This window comes from Bufo bufo, chromosome 2, assembly GCF_905171765.1.
Source record: "Bufo bufo chromosome 2, aBufBuf1.1, whole genome shotgun sequence".
NCBI classification, from domain to species: Eukaryota; Metazoa; Chordata; class Amphibia; order Anura; family Bufonidae; genus Bufo; species Bufo bufo.
In genome coordinates, this window is record NC_053390.1 from 39,418,595 (window position 1) to 39,433,641 (window position 15,047).

At 50.4% G+C, this 15,047-nt stretch overlaps 2 protein-coding genes across 6 annotated transcripts in view; one reads left to right on the top strand and one right to left on the bottom strand.

Moving 5' to 3' along the window:
• The window catches only part of WDR70 (WD repeat domain 70), a 234,086-nt gene that overhangs the window by 214,594 nt on the left and 4,445 nt on the right, over window positions 1-15,047 (bottom strand). Inside the window, exons 1-3 of one of the 3 annotated variants that reach the window (XM_040420961.1) lie at window positions 7,753-7,791; window positions 3,183-3,185; window positions 1,613-1,678 (exon numbers count right to left, since the gene is read on the bottom strand). In XM_040420961.1, the coding sequence (XP_040276895.1) occupies window positions 1,613-1,667 (55 nt within the window). In that variant the 5' untranslated portion in view covers window positions 1,668-1,678; window positions 3,183-3,185; window positions 7,753-7,791. Of the gene's footprint in view, window positions 1-1,612; window positions 1,679-3,182; window positions 3,186-7,752; window positions 7,841-10,815; window positions 10,818-15,047 lie in introns of those variants that run through there. The other 2 variants (XM_040420963.1, XM_040420960.1) reach the window with 2 other exon arrangements.
• NUP155 (nucleoporin 155) overlaps window positions 8,283-15,047 on the top strand; it is a 71,854-nt gene continuing 65,089 nt past the window's right edge. For all 3 annotated transcript variants that reach the window (XM_040420957.1, XM_040420958.1, XM_040420959.1), the window contains exons 1-6: window positions 8,283-8,574; window positions 10,836-10,973; window positions 11,346-11,442; window positions 12,486-12,556; window positions 12,646-12,738; window positions 14,205-14,365. In XM_040420957.1, the coding sequence (XP_040276891.1) occupies window positions 8,427-8,574; window positions 10,836-10,973; window positions 11,346-11,442; window positions 12,486-12,556; window positions 12,646-12,738; window positions 14,205-14,365 (708 nt within the window). In that variant the 5' untranslated portion in view covers window positions 8,283-8,426. The remainder of the gene's footprint in view (window positions 8,575-10,835; window positions 10,974-11,345; window positions 11,443-12,485; window positions 12,557-12,645; window positions 12,739-14,204; window positions 14,366-15,047) is intronic.

Below are 15,047 nucleotides of genomic sequence, written 5' to 3' on the forward strand. Positions count from 1 at the left end.
CTTATGAAAAGCGCCGAGGGGCCTGGGCACCTTCAGAACCTAATTTTTCTGAGAAAATCGGCGATGGACAGCAATATGGAAGGTAGCGGTCTAATATGGGGAATGTAATGGAGATCCTGGTGTTAGTGTTCTATAATGCTGATTTTAGGTGAAAGACTCCCTTTAATGTTTCTGTGTGTCGTTAAAAGATATCGACAGTATCCCCCATAACAGTGACCTCTACAGTACCCCGCCCCTTTGACATTGACCTCCTCAGGGGCCCGCTCACTTAACAGTGACCTATACAGCAACCCGCCCCTTAACACTGACCTCCATAAAGGGGACCGTCCCCTTATCTGTGTCCTCCACTGTTCCCTGCCCCCTTACCAGTGACCTCCACAGTGCCCGCCCCTTTAAAGAGGACCTTTCATCGGTCCAAACATTGTGAACTAAGTATCATGACATATACAGCGGCGCCCGGGGATCTCACTGCACTTACTATTATCCCTGGGCGCCGCTCCGTTCTCCCGTTATGCCCTCCGGTATGTTCGGGGACTTGGTTATAGTAGGCGGAGACTTAGGGGACTTGGTTATAGTAGGCGGAGACTTAGGGGACTTGGTTATAGTAGGCGGAGTCTGCCCTTGTTCTGCTGGGCGTCTCCTTCTCCTAGGCTGTAGCGCTGGCCAATCGCAGCGCAGAGCTCACAGCCTGGAGGTTGCTGGACTGAATGGCTGAGGAAAGCCGCATTTGTGTTCCATGTGTGAACAGGGCTCTCTAGGGGAGTCAGGGATACACTTGTGTTTAGTTAGAGCCTAGACGGGCAAGGGTTTGTTACTTTGTGTGGATGTCACACGTGATAAGTTGAAGCTGAGACTTCTTAACCTGTGCTTTGCTGAAGCGTCTGAAATAAAGGAAGAGTTTGGACATTATAACCGTGTCTGCGAAGATATCTGTGAGTGTGACCCCCTGAAAAGAGACGATCCCTTACAGTATATATATATATATATAGATCCATAAGGAAAATCTGGCAGCACTCCCTTCAGCAGTATCACAGGACGGAAGATAAGAAAGAAGATCCGCAGCACTCCTTGTAAGATAAAATGTGCTCTTTATTCACACATATCAAATGTTGACAACGTTTCGGTTCTCTCACAGAACCTTTCTCAAGTCAGGTGACTTGAAAAAGGTTCTGTGAGAGAACCGAAACGTTGTCAACATTTGATATGTGTGAATAAAGAGCACATTTTATCTTACAAGGAGTGCTGCGGATCTTCTTTCTAATATATATATTTGCACCGGATGGTTGAATAAAGGTATCATCGTTTTTTTCATCTTACTGGAGTGCCGTCCCTTTTCTGGATTCTATTTGTGGGGTGAGAAGTCTATTCCCTAGGATCGTGCACCCTATTTTTCATTTATTTATAGCCAGTGCCGCCATTTTTCCTTATATATATATATATTGGATAGTTTGATTTCACAGAAGTGTGATTGACTTGGAGTTACATTGTGTTGTTTAAGTGTTCCCTTTATTTTTTTTGAGCAGTGTACATGAATATATATGTTTTTCGTCTGCATGTAGTACATATATATATCCTGTAGATGGCACAATACATAAACATGGAAGTAACTCACCAAATCCAGAGAATCCCATTGTTGCAGCAACACCGGAGTCTTCAGGATCATCCATGGCGGCGGCGGCTGGGAGGGGAAAAAGAAATGATGAAAACAGCGTTTAAAGCAACTGATTGATAACTTAGTAATCTGGATCAACAGGACTAAGGTCAGGGATACGATAAGAGAGGACACATAATACTGCCACATAGTGCTCTAATTATAACAACACTATACATTGTCATACCACCATATACTGCTCTAATTCCAATAAAACCAGACTGTCCACATAGCAGTGCCATACTGTGCCAAATACCACCATAGAGCTCTCTAATTCTAGTACAATCATACAGTGCCAAATAATACCACCCTATAGTTCTCATATTCCAATACCACCATAGAGTGCCCACATAACAGTGCCATACTCCACCAAATATCCCCCTATAGTGCTCTAATACCAATACCACCATACAGTGCTCACATAATAGTGCTATACTGTGCCAAATAATACCACCAGGTATTGCTTTAATTCCAAAACCACCATACAGTTCCCATGTAACAGTGCCATACAGTGCCAAATAATACCACCATATACTGCTCTAATTCTAATACCACCATCTAGTGCCCACATAACAGTGCCATACCACCATATACTGCTCAAATTCTAATACCACCATATAGTGCCCACATAACAGTGCCATATTGTGTCACAAGTATATGGCCACTGTTAAGGGAAATATGGCTTTCAGCCAGAACCTCATCCTGATGACCACACAAATATGCCTAATAATTGGACCCAGTGGTATTCACCCATTCAGTATGGCCAGTAGCATTGTGTCCCTTGTTAGCATATCCTAGGCAGTTGAACAACATCCTCTTGACCAAGAGATGGGGGGAGATATTTGGGTGGTCACAGGGTGGAGTCTATGGTGGGGGGCTGGGACACAGCAAGATATAGGTGAAAGTTGGGAGTGAGGCGGGGGCTTCTCTTCCTGGACACCGATGGATGCAGGAGCAGGCTAAGTTATATGTGTGCGTATGTGGGTATGTATATAAGTATAATATCCCAGTAGACTTTATATGTGTACATATAGATATTAGCAGTCTGCAATTGTATTACCAGTTAGATTATATGCTGTTTATGCAGGAGTCTCTATATGTACATGTACTAATGGTCAGGTACTGGAGGTGAGTTGGTTAGAAGAGACTGTATATTGGTGGACTCTGGATATACTGTATATACATACACATTATTAGCCACATTTGCTTAGCATCCAGGGTGGACAGGAACGGAGGCAGCTGTGTGTGGTAATGTCCTCTATGTATTGTGCTATCTGTATCTCCATGTATAATGTCCATTGCTTTGTCATCTCCATGTTATCAGTAAACTATTTTTATATATAAGTATCTGCGAGGGTTGTGTGTTGTTCCTGAGATATATGAAGGACTGGAAGAGGTGTAATTTTACACAGGATAATCGGGTTGTATGGGAAACAAAGGCAATTTGCTAGGAATAGAATAGAAGGGATGGAAAACGGAGATATACATAAATCTCCATTTTCCAAGAGACAAAAATCCCCTCTTCAGCCACCGACTACAGAGAAAGCAGCAGCATATCATGGATGAGAGGGATCAAAAATGTCTGACTGCAAGGAAAACCTAATGAGTTAACATTAACTGTTGGGTTTGTTCACAATGAGTTTTTAGTGCAGATTTTGACGCACGTTCCGTGCAAAAAAACGTATGCGGAGCTCCTCCATTGATTTCAATAGGAAACCTGCATGTTAATTCACAAAGCACCTTTTTTTCCCCACTTGCAGCTTTTAGAACCATACTGCGGAAAAAAACAAAGTGACCTGTCCGTTCTCGACGCAAAATCCGCATCCAGGATTCCCATTGACTATGGGCAGGACGGACAGCTGCATCAAAAACAGCGTCATGGGAGAAGAGAAACGCATAAAAGAAAGTCAAACAGCCAAAAGTCCGCACAAAATCCATTTAGAGCACCAGGAGGCGGGACCGAGTCCTTTGAGTATTACTATCTAACACTCTCTGTGCTCTGCACACGCCCCCTCCCCTTGATTGACAGGGCTAGACACCAGGCTGAGGGCAGAGCTGTGTGCTAGCAGTATGATATCACTATGTACTATAGCTTCACCACCCTGAGATCTGCTCAGAAAGCAAATCTACATATTACTGCTTTATTCACAGGCACAATATATGATTATTAGGATACCAGTAATATGTGATGGCTTATAAGCATAGAAAACACATATCTGTATGTGGTAATGCTATAGCTTAGTGGTAAGTGGTCTGTCATGGATGTAGCAGATCCTAAGTTCAAGTCCCCAGAGAGACTTATATAAACTTTTTTTTTCCTGTTTATTTTTTTCTCTTTTATTTAAAGGGGTATTTTCATCACGGACAATGGGGACATTTCGATAGGATTTGCCCCCATTGTCTTGTAGGTGCGGGTCCCACTGCTGGGACCCCCACCTATATCGAGAACGGAGCCCCGCTAGGTGGTGCTGGTCCGGCCACCACCAAACGCGCTCCCCATAGAAGTGAATGGGAGCGCACCGCCTGGCCACCGCTCCCATTCACTTCTATGGACCCGATGGAAATAGCTGAGCCAGTGCTTGGCTATTTTCGGCGGCCCCAAAGAAAATGAATGGAGAGTGGCTGCGCATGCGCAGCGGGCCCTCCACCACTTTCAATAACACAATGGGGACACAATGGGGGCATTCCCTAGCGATATGCCCCCCATTGTCTGTGATGAGACAACCCCTTTAACCTATAATAAAAAGCCATACTATAATAAATATGTAATCATATAATAATAATAATAATTCATTTATTAAACTGGTGTAAAGTAGAACTGGCTTAGGTGCCCATAGCAACCAATCACATTCCTCCTGAATCCCAAAATGAAAGGTGGAATCTGATTGGTTGCTATGGGCAACTAAGCCAGTTCTACTTTACACCAGTTTAATAAATGACCCCCAGTGTTTTTTTCTTAGAAACCTATTACTGGTTTATTCAGACAATATATGATTATAAAGAAACCAGCAATATTTTTTAAACATTCTCTCAATATAAGGATATAGACTTTAATTAGGGGTTAAATGTGGAAGAAAAAAAAAAATATATCTGAAGAAAAAAACCTGGAAATCTTTCTCAGGATTCAAACCTCTACATGCAAAACCGAGCACTTACTACCAAGATATAGCATTAGCGCAGATCTCAGTGTGGTGAAGCTATAGTACATGGAGTATAGGATAGGTAGATGCTAGCACACAGCTCGGCCCTCACAGCCTGCTGTCTAGCCCTGTCAATCAAGCACAGGGGGTGTGACAAAGCAGTGCTCAAATGATTCAGTCCCGCCTCCTGGTGCTCCAATTACTCATTTGCATATGAATAAAAATGCAGATATCTCTGCAGCTGTTCAGCATACAGACAAAAGATAGGTATTGTTTTAATCAGCATGATGAGCCCTACCAGGCGGTATGTCTGCTTCAATAGGGCTGATCCTGGTGACAGACCTTCTTTAAATTACAGTGTCCCCATAAGAAAAGAGACATCAACATGCCCCTAACTTTATCTACCGATGCCGACCTATGAAGCCGAGACTAGAAGAAAGCTGTAGACCAGTCACAACCAGTGACCAAAGCGCTGAACTGGGGGGAGTGGGGGCTGAGGTCACATCATACACTCCTCAACATTGAAACTGCGACACCAGGAAGGAAAAGTCCTCGGATCATAGAAATCACAGTAACAATAAATATGTTAATGATATGCAAATGATAAAAAAAATAATTAAAAGAAAATATTCGAAACATCTTGACTTATTCAGTATGGGGTATGAGCGCCACGCGCAGAAATACACGGACTTACACGCCTTGACATGCGATCAGTGAGGTTATTCATGGTTGTCTGAGGAATGTTCTCCACGCTGAATGCACTTGAGCACACAAATCATCAAGATTAGGGATGAGCGAATCAATTTCGGATGAAACATTCGAAGTCGATTCGCATAATACTTTGTTTGAATACTGTACGGAGCGAGCGCTCCGTACAGTATTAGAATGTATTGGCTCCTATGAGTCGAAGTTAATAGTTTGCAAAGTCTTGCGAGACTTCGTGCAATAACTTCATAAATCAATTTCTACTGTAAAAAAAACGCTTCCCGAACTCGGGACTTGGAACCGAACCTGAGTTCGGGTAATGTTTTTTTTACAGTAGAAATTGATTTATGAAGTTATTATGCGAAGTAATAACTTTGGCTCATCAGAGCCAATACATTCTGATGCTCGGTACAGTATTCAAACGAAGTATTACGCGACTTCGATTCGCTCATTCCTAATCAATATCCGCTGCTGGCAGCTCCGTTTGTAATTGCTGACCAGCGGCGTCCCAGATGTGCTCGATGGGAGACAAGTCCGGAGACGCTGCCGGCCGTGGTGGCACGTTTAGGTCACGCAGGCAGCTCACAGTAGTACAAGCAACATGTGGCCTGGTGTTGTCCCGTCAAAAAATGGCTCCTGGGACACTTCGTAGAAATGTCCGTACCGTTGGATCAACGACCAAATCAATGTAACGCTGAGATGTTAGTGTGCCTGAGAAGAGGACTAGAGGGGTCCGGCTACCGTACATTATACCACCCCACACCATAATCCCGGGAATAGGAGCGGAGTGACGTTCCCTTGTGAAGGCCAATCTCCGGCTAAGCTGAAGAGGACAGACCTCCATTCCAGCCTCCATTGCCGTCTTGCTATGCACCATGATAGCCTTTGAGAGCGGTGGAATGAGGTCAGTAGGCACCTTTAGCTGGACGTCCGGCTCGTAGCCCAATGTCGTGCAGACACCTTCTGATGGTTTGTGTAGACACTGTTTGCCGCCCTAGGCTTGGGATGTGACAGTTTCACTTGCAGTACAGAAAGGATCACTCCTCGCCATTCTTCCTCCATGTAGAGGTTCTCCTCTGTGCTCCTCTTCCTGTCATTCCAGTTCCTCACTGTCCTCCTAACCACCGGGACACAAAGCCTTGACCAGTGCCGACATCTCAGCCTCGGGGAGTAGCGATCTGCCGCCTTTGGTCCCTCTCAGTGTGTGAGAAGTGGTGGTAATAGGGCACGTAGATGAACGGGAGTCATCTCACAATTATCGCACACGACTTGACCTGATTTCTGGAGGTTTTATGTGGCTAAAAAAAACGTTGCTTTCAATCTGGCTTTTATGCCCCTCCCACATATTGGAGCTAGGTGCTTTAAAATGTTCTCATCTGCAGATCTTCGCGACACCAGCGGACTTCCCCATCTGCAGAACCTTTGTCCTTCTTGGTGCTGCAGCTTCAATGTTAAGGAGTGCGTCTTTAAAGGGGTTGTCGGGATTCAGAGCTGACCCCGGACATGTCCCCCTCTTCCCCCGTGCTGTATCGTGCAGGACAAGGGCTTTTCCATTAGATCCAGTGACGTACCTGGACTCTGCTAGGCGAGGGTTTCCTCCGAGCAGTGAGCCCGGTGACATCACCGGCACTAATGGGTGGGTTTTAGCGCTATAAAACACACCCGGTGACATCACAGGGCTCACTGCTAGGCTGAAGCCTCCTCCTAGCAGTAAGTTTGTAAACAAAAAAGCCCTTGCCCTGCGTGATACAAGCATCGGAGCTCCGCCGCTCATCTCAGAGGGGCTGCCTGGGGGAAGAAAGGGATAGGTCAACGCGGAGAACCCCTTTAAAGCCATTGAGGGAGATGTATCAAAACTGGTGTAAAGGAAAACTATAGCAACCAATCAGATTCCACCTTTCATCTCTCACGGCTGCTTTAGAAAATGAAAGGTGGAATCTGATTGGTTGCTATAGTTTTCCTTTACACCAGTTTTGAATACCAACCAAAGCAGTGATCTGGCAGGCTCCGAGGCCATATAATGGGCACTGAGTGTGACAACCAGCATCAGAGAGGCCCCGCCCCTCCAGCAGAGCCAATATGAAGTGTGTGCTCCCTCCCGAGGCATGAAATGTGGAATAAAATACAAAGATTCATTAAAACTTCATCTTTCAGACGCCTTCACCAATAAAACTAGAAATTATCGTTGTACCATCCATGCCTGGAGCTGCCCTCTAAATACCCCCCTCTCCTGACCAATGCCCCTCGCGCCGGTACCTGGTGTTGTTGTATCTACTTCTGACTCCGTCTCGCTCCAGTTTCAAGTCCCCGCCCCGCCAGAGAGGGCCTGACTGCGCTACAGGAAGCGGCAAGGGACAAACCAAGCTCGTTTTTCGCGTTTCTGTCCTTTCTGAGCTATAACCAAAAACGTGCACCCTTCAAATTGTCGCCGCAAAGCTAACTGCACGAAATCTACCAAACCTATCAAAACGTTTCTTATTTACAACTTAATAGGTAGCACAAAACGACTTGCCCATAACTAAGATGGCCCCTACGAGGCAGTCCGTCGCCTAGGTAACGGGAGTACTTTGGCTACAGGGAGACGTAAGGGTCAAATCTAGTAATGTTGCCTATTTTGGTTTCTAGGCATGTCACATAAGGCAATTCATGTAATAAATAATACGACTGGTAGAGTTTCCCAATTTGCCCACATTCAACATGGCCGCTGGACGGTAAGCCTGGGTCTCCCAGGAGACGTGACGCCTTCCGCAAGCATCGCGGCTCCCTGTTCTACCCAATGGCTTGACAGCCGGGCGCGGGAGGATGACGTCATCTCCTTGTTGCGCGGTTTGCGCGGGTCGCGTGCTGTTTTGAACCGACCCTTGCGCCTCAGCTGACGGTCCCGGCCCAGAGCCTGATTTGTGTCACTTCCTGATTGGATTCAGAGCAGAATGCCGAGCTCAGCTCCGGGGGCCCCGGCAGCCGCCACCGCCGCCATGCAGGAAGCAGTGGAGGGAGCCGGCAGAGTCATAGACCGGTATCTGCAGGAGGAGAGAGTTTACCCGGACCTGTCTGACTTCCTCAACATCCCCGCTCATAGTAAGGAGGGGGGCGGGAAAATGAGGTGTAGGGCTGGGGAGGGGTCACCGCAGGGTGAAGGGGGTGACAGGAGGGAAGGTGAGAAGAGGGGGTGACGGAAGAGAGAGGGGGGAGTGGGGGCGAGGGGGGAGTGGGGGCGAGGGAGGAGTGGGGGCGAGGGAGGGACCAGAGGCGAGGGAGGAGTGGGGGCGAGGGAGGGACCAGAGGAGAGGGGGTAGTGGGGGCGAGGGAGGGACCAGAGGAGAGGGGGTAGTGGGGGCGAGGGAGGGACCAGAGGAGAGGGGGTAGTGGGGGCGAGGGAGGGACCAGAGGAGAGGGGGTAGTGGGGGCGAGGGAGGGACCAGAGGAGAGGGGGTAGTGGGGGCGAGGGAGGGACCAGAGGAGAGGGGGTAGTGGGGGCGAGGGAGGGACCAGAGGAGAGGGGGTAGTGGGGGCGAGGGAGGGACCAGAGGAGAGGGGGTAGTGGGGGCGAGGGAGGGACCAGAGGAGAGGGGGTAGTGGGGGCGAGGGAGGGACCAGAGGAGAGGGGGTAGTGGGGGCGAGGGAGGGACCAGAGGAGAGGGGGTAGTGGGGGCGAGGGAGGGACCAGAGGAGAGGGGGTGACGGAGGCGAGGGAGGGACCATTGGAGTGGGGGTGACGGAGGCGAGAGAGGGACCGGAGGAGTGGGGGTGACGGAGGCGAGAGAGGGACCGGAGGAGTGGGGGTGACGGAGGCGAGAGAGGTACCGGAGGAGTGGGTGTGACGGAGGCGAGAGAGGGACCGGAGGAGTGGGGGTGACGGAGGCGAGAGAGGGACCAGAGGAGAGGGGGTGACGGGGGCGAGAGAGGGACCGGAGGAGTGGGGGTGACGGAAGAGAGAGGGACAGGAGGAGTGGGGGTGACGGAGGCGAGAGAGGTACCGGAGGAGTGGGTGTGACGGGGGCGAGAGAGGGACCGGAGGAGTGGGGGTGACGGAGGCGAGAGAGGTACCGGAGGAGTGGGTGTGACGGGGGCGAGAGAGGGACCGGAGGAGTGGGGGGTGACGGGGGCGAGAGAGGGACCGGAGGAGTGGGGGTGACGGGGGCGAGAGAGGGACCGGAGGAGTGGGGGTGACAGGAGGGAAGGTGAGAAGAGGGGGTGACGGAAGAGAGAGGGGGGAGTGGGGGCGAGAGAGGGACCGGAGGAGTGGGGGTGACGGGGGCGAGAGAGGGACCGGAGGAGTGGGGGTGACAGGAGGGAAGGTGAGAAGAGGGGGTGACGGAAGAGAGAGGGGGGAGTGGGGGCGAGGGAGGGACCAGAGGAGTGGGGGTGACGGGGGCGAGAGAGGGACCAGAGGAGTGGGGGTGACGGGGGCGAGAGAGGGACCAGAGGAGTGGGGGTGACGGGGGCGAGAGAGGGACCAGAGGAGTGGGGGTGACGGGGGCGAGAGAGGGACCGGAGGAGTGGGGGTGACGGGGGCGAGAGAGGGACCGGAGGAGTGGGGGTGACGGGGGCGAGAGAGGGACCGGAGGAGTGGGGGTGACGGGGGCGAGAGAGGGACAGGAGGAGTGGGGGTGACGGGGGCGAGAGAGGGACAGGAGGAGTGGGGGTGACGGGGGCGAGAGAGGGACAGGAGGAGTGGGGGTGACGGGGGCGAGAGAGGGACAGGAGGAGTGGGGGTGACGGGGGCGAGAGAGGGACAGGAGGAGTGGGGGTGACGGGGGCGAGAGAGGGACAGGAGGAGTGGGGGTGACGGGGGCGAGAGAGGGACCGGAGGACTGGGGGCGAGGGAGTGGGGGTGACGGGGGGCGAGAGAGAGGGACCGGAGGAGTGGGGGGCGAGAGAGAGGGACCGGAGGAGTGGGGGGCGAGAGAGAGGGACCGGAGGAGTGGGGGGCGAGAGAGAGGGACCGGAGGAGTGGGGGGCGAGAGAGAGGGACCGGAGGAGTGGGGGGCGAGAGAGAGGGACCGGAGGAGTGGGGGGCGAGAGAGAGGGACCGGAGGAGTGGGGGGCGAGAGAGAGGGACCGGAGGAGTGGGGGGCGAGAGAGAGAGGGACCGGAGGAGTGGGGGGCGAGAGAGAGAGGGACCGGAGGAGTGGGGGGCGAGAGAGAGAGGGACCGGAGGAGTGGGGGGCAGCGTGATGGGAGGGAGAGCAGAAGGTGGTGATCGGAGAGCAGGAGAATGGTCGGACAATACATAAGGTTTCCTATGACGGATAACTGTCGACATAAGAGCGCTGATCTGCTGCAGTCACCGGATTCTCTGGTCGTCCGTGTATTTACCGCTTTGTCTTATTTTGCAGATAGTCCCACAGTGTCGGGCATGTCTGAGATGGATTATCCCCTGCAGGGTCCGAGCCTGCTGAGCATCCCCAACCTCCCGGAGCTCAGCGCCATCCGCAGAGTGCCGCTGCCCCCGGAGCTGGTAGAACAGTTTGGACGTATCCTAATATAACAAGTGTTGGGAACGCGCCTCCCCAGCTGAATGTCGTGTGAACAGCCTGTGATGGGTGTCAGGGTTCAGCAGACCAGAGGGGTCCTGTCTGTTGCTAGGGACACTCTGCCTAACAACCACAGTCTTTCTATCCTAGTGATGAGGGAATACCCCTTTAGGTAGCTGCGTCTGTCATCATTCTATAGACTGTGGGGGTCCTGGCAGTCACATCCGCACCCTCCTCTGGCAGTCGCCTTGCACAGCGCTGTTTTCATTTTTCTGCTGGTTGTTACTGGAATCAGTCGCTGCTGACAGACCCCTGACATACCTACCCGAGGTCTCGTTGATTTTGAGTTTGCTCCTTACATAACGGTTGTAGGTATGCAGTGTAATTGTATGATGGGCGTCTTCCCTGAGATCAGCCGGGCTTGGCTGACTATCGACAGTGATATCTTCATGTGGAATTACGAGGAGGGGTATGTATGCGAAGAACGGCGCCCTGTAACCCCTCATGTGTTTAGTCGTACAGTCTGGATATGTGACTATAACATACTAGGGGGCTCCACTAATGCTTGGTATTGCAGCTCAGCCATATTTACTTCTATGGGACTGAGCTGCGCCTAGGTCATGTGACTAATAAGCATGACGTCACTGACCTAGGTAGAGATCGCAGCGGTCACCGGAGCACCGCACCCTCTTCAAAAAGCTGATCAAGCGGGTGTGCCGGACCCCGACTGATCAAATATTGATGAGCTATCCTAAGGATAGGCCATCAGTATCAAAATCTCGGAGAACGCCTTTAAAGTCCTAGAAAAGCCTTTCATTTACAGACACCTGACCCGTAAAATCCAATTCCAGGCCCCAAACCAGACAGCTAAAATTCAGATCCCAGACCTTTAAAATTGATTTAGACCCCAAAAGAGGTCCCTTAACATAATTTAGACCTCAGGAGATACACCCTAAAATGGATTCGGACCCCCTATAATGGATTCAGAACCCATACGAGACCCCCTAAAATGGATTTAGACCCCCCCCAGGCGACACCCCCCCTAAAATGGATTTAGACCCCCCCCCTTCCCCAGACGACACCCCCCCTAAAATCCTAAAATGGATTTAAACCCCCCCTAGGCGACACCCCCTATAATGGATTTAGGACCCCCCCCCCCCAAAATGGATTTAGACCCCCCCCCCCCCCCCCCCCCCGGCGACACCCCCTATAATGGATTTAGCCCCCCCCCCTTCCTAAAATGGATTCAGACCCCCAGGCGACACCCCCTAAAATGGACAGAGACCCAAGTGAATGTGGTCACTACACAACTAGATTCACTTTCATTGTGTTGTCGCTCAGCCGATCGATGGCCAAAGTCAAGATACAAGCCTAGCCTAATACACGGCACCACGCTGAGGGTTGTAGTCTTGTAACAGGTTGGCGGTGACCTCGCTAACATTTAGTACAATCTGCTGCTGTTTTGTCTCCCAATTTGCTTTGCCTGGAGGTAAATCCTGACTTTTCATCTAGTGGGGACGTGGCTTACTTCGACGGGCTCAGTGAGACCATTCTGTCTGTGGGACTTGTGAAGCCTAAGGAAGGTAAGTGGGCGAGCATGGCGTCCTCTGTGATGTCCAGGGGCCAGAGACTGAGCTCTTGTCACTCCTACCTTGGTGTTTGTGTCTTACAGGTATTTTCCAGCCTCACATTCGCTACTTGCTCGTTCTCGCCACTCCTGTGGACGTCATTATTTTAGGACTAAGCCTCGCCAACATGCAAACAGGTCAGTGTGCACTGGACAACCTAAGCTTGCTTCTTCTGCTTTGGACAGTTCTACAAAGTATCCTCCTGCTGGGACCCCCAGTAATCAGCTGTAAGGCCCCTTTCACACGGGCGTTGCGGGAACACGCGCAAGTGCAAAACATTGTAATGCGTTTTGCACTCGCGTGAGAAAAATCGCGCGTGTTTGGTACCCGAACTTCTTCACAGGAGTTCGGGCTTGGGATCGGTGTTCTGTAGATTGTATTATTTTCCCTTATAACATGGTTATAAGGGAAAATAATAGCATTCTGAATACAGAATGCATAGTAAAACAGCGCTGGAGGGGTTAAAAAATAATAATAATTTAACTTACCTTAGTCCACTTGTTCGCGCAGCCCGGCTTCTCCTTCTGTCTCCTTTGCTGAACAGGACCTGTGGTGACATCACATGATCCGTCACATGATCCGTCACGTGACGTCACCACAGGTCCTTTTCCTGCACACAGCTACGATGAAGACAGAAGGAGATGCCGGCTGCGCGGACAAGTGGACTAAGGTGAGTAAAATTATTATTATTTTAACCCCTCAGCGCTATTTTACTTAGCATTCTGTATTCCGAATGCTATTATTTTCCTTTATAACCATGTTACCCTCGGTGACTATAACGAGCAATAATTAGATTGCCACTTGTATTGACATCCATTACAGAATACTACAGTGCCTGCAGGCCAGCATTGGAATATACTAGTAATCGGCCTGGAAGCCTTGTACAGGCTCAGGCCTATTACTAGTACGGAACGCCTTCCCCGATCCCAGCAAGGGGAAGGTGGCCTGGGCCGGGAAGAATGCGATAGAATGGATGCTGCTGTGCATTGCCTTGTATCATAATGAGCAGAATGATGTTACCTACCCCTGAAGTGCGCTGGAGTAAAATGGCTCAGGCCTCTTCATACATTTGGTGCATGTTCGTGCCAGAGAAGCGAATCTATGCTATTTATGATTTATTGTAGATTTGTGCTAGAATTTAAAGGCCATAGTCGATGATATATATACAATATATATGTATAATAAGTGCCATGCGTCTCACATTTTTGTGCAAAGACGTTGACCCTTTTTGACAGTTGGGTGAAATACTTTGGCGCTAATTCCTCTCTTCCAGGACCCAATGTGAATGTCATTTTTAGTAGGTAAGAATGTCTATAGACTCCAATAGGAAAATAATATCAAACCAGACCGTTTGGGGCAGCAGCTAATTCCTCTTGGCTGAGTTGAGGAGACGGCCTCGGCTGTGATGGCACTGGGTGCAGTTTACCATTCACAGAGATCTCATATTCTCTGACTTGTTTAGCCTTTTTTTCTGCTACCTGTAGAAGATGGAGACGGTTTTCTGCCTTCTGGAGGAGAGCTAGTCCATTACCTGAAAGAGTCCCTGCACCCTCCCTACAGAACCGAACCACATTTTAACTTTTTCCCTTTTGTCTCTCACCAGGAAACCCCAACGACAGCTTTTCTGCGGGAATGCAGCTCCTTCCAGACCCCCTGTACTCCATCTCTACAGATAATACCTACCTAATAACCATAACCTCTACAAACAATGGCCGCATCTTCCTTTCCGGCAAAGATGGCTGCTTGTATGAAGTGGCTTACCAGGTAAGTGTTTTTGCAGGAATTTTTATTGTGTACTTTCTGTACCATCAGAAGTGCTCAATAGACTAAAAATTCTCCTTGCGGTTTTAATGGTGGCTCTAACAGACCTATGTAGGGTCCTTATTTAGTGCCAAGCGTGGGAAGGGATCTCATTCCAGCTTGCTGCTGCCACTAGGAGGCGACACTAGGCTGAAAGCTGTTAGCTCCTCCCCTGCAGGCTATTCCCCCTCCAGCCTGTAGAGATCATTTCAGTTTTTAGCTTAGTGTCGTAGGAGGCAGACCTCCCTGCTTAGCAGGGTGGCTCTTTTGGAAATTTTATTTTTTGTTTTATTAGGTTCATGGGGCACAGATTCGCATGGCGTCTCTGTCTCCCTGGGAGGCTAGCCGGTGTCGGTTGTCCCACCGCCTTGCCCGCCCCAAGACAAGTGGACCAGGGCAGCCTCGCTCCCCTGCTTCCCACCAGCAATATGGCCACCTACTCACCAGCCCTATCCTGCCCGGACCCCTGATGCCTTCTGCCAGCGGTCGTTGGGTGGCCCTGCTGGGACGACATCTAAGGGCGAAGTCCACAGAAGACAGGTGAGTATTACAACCCTCTCTCCCTCCCTTAGCTCCTCACCCCTGTCTGCTGGGTAGCGATCTGCGTCCTCAGATCCTCAGCGGCGGCGGTACGGCACTGCGGGGG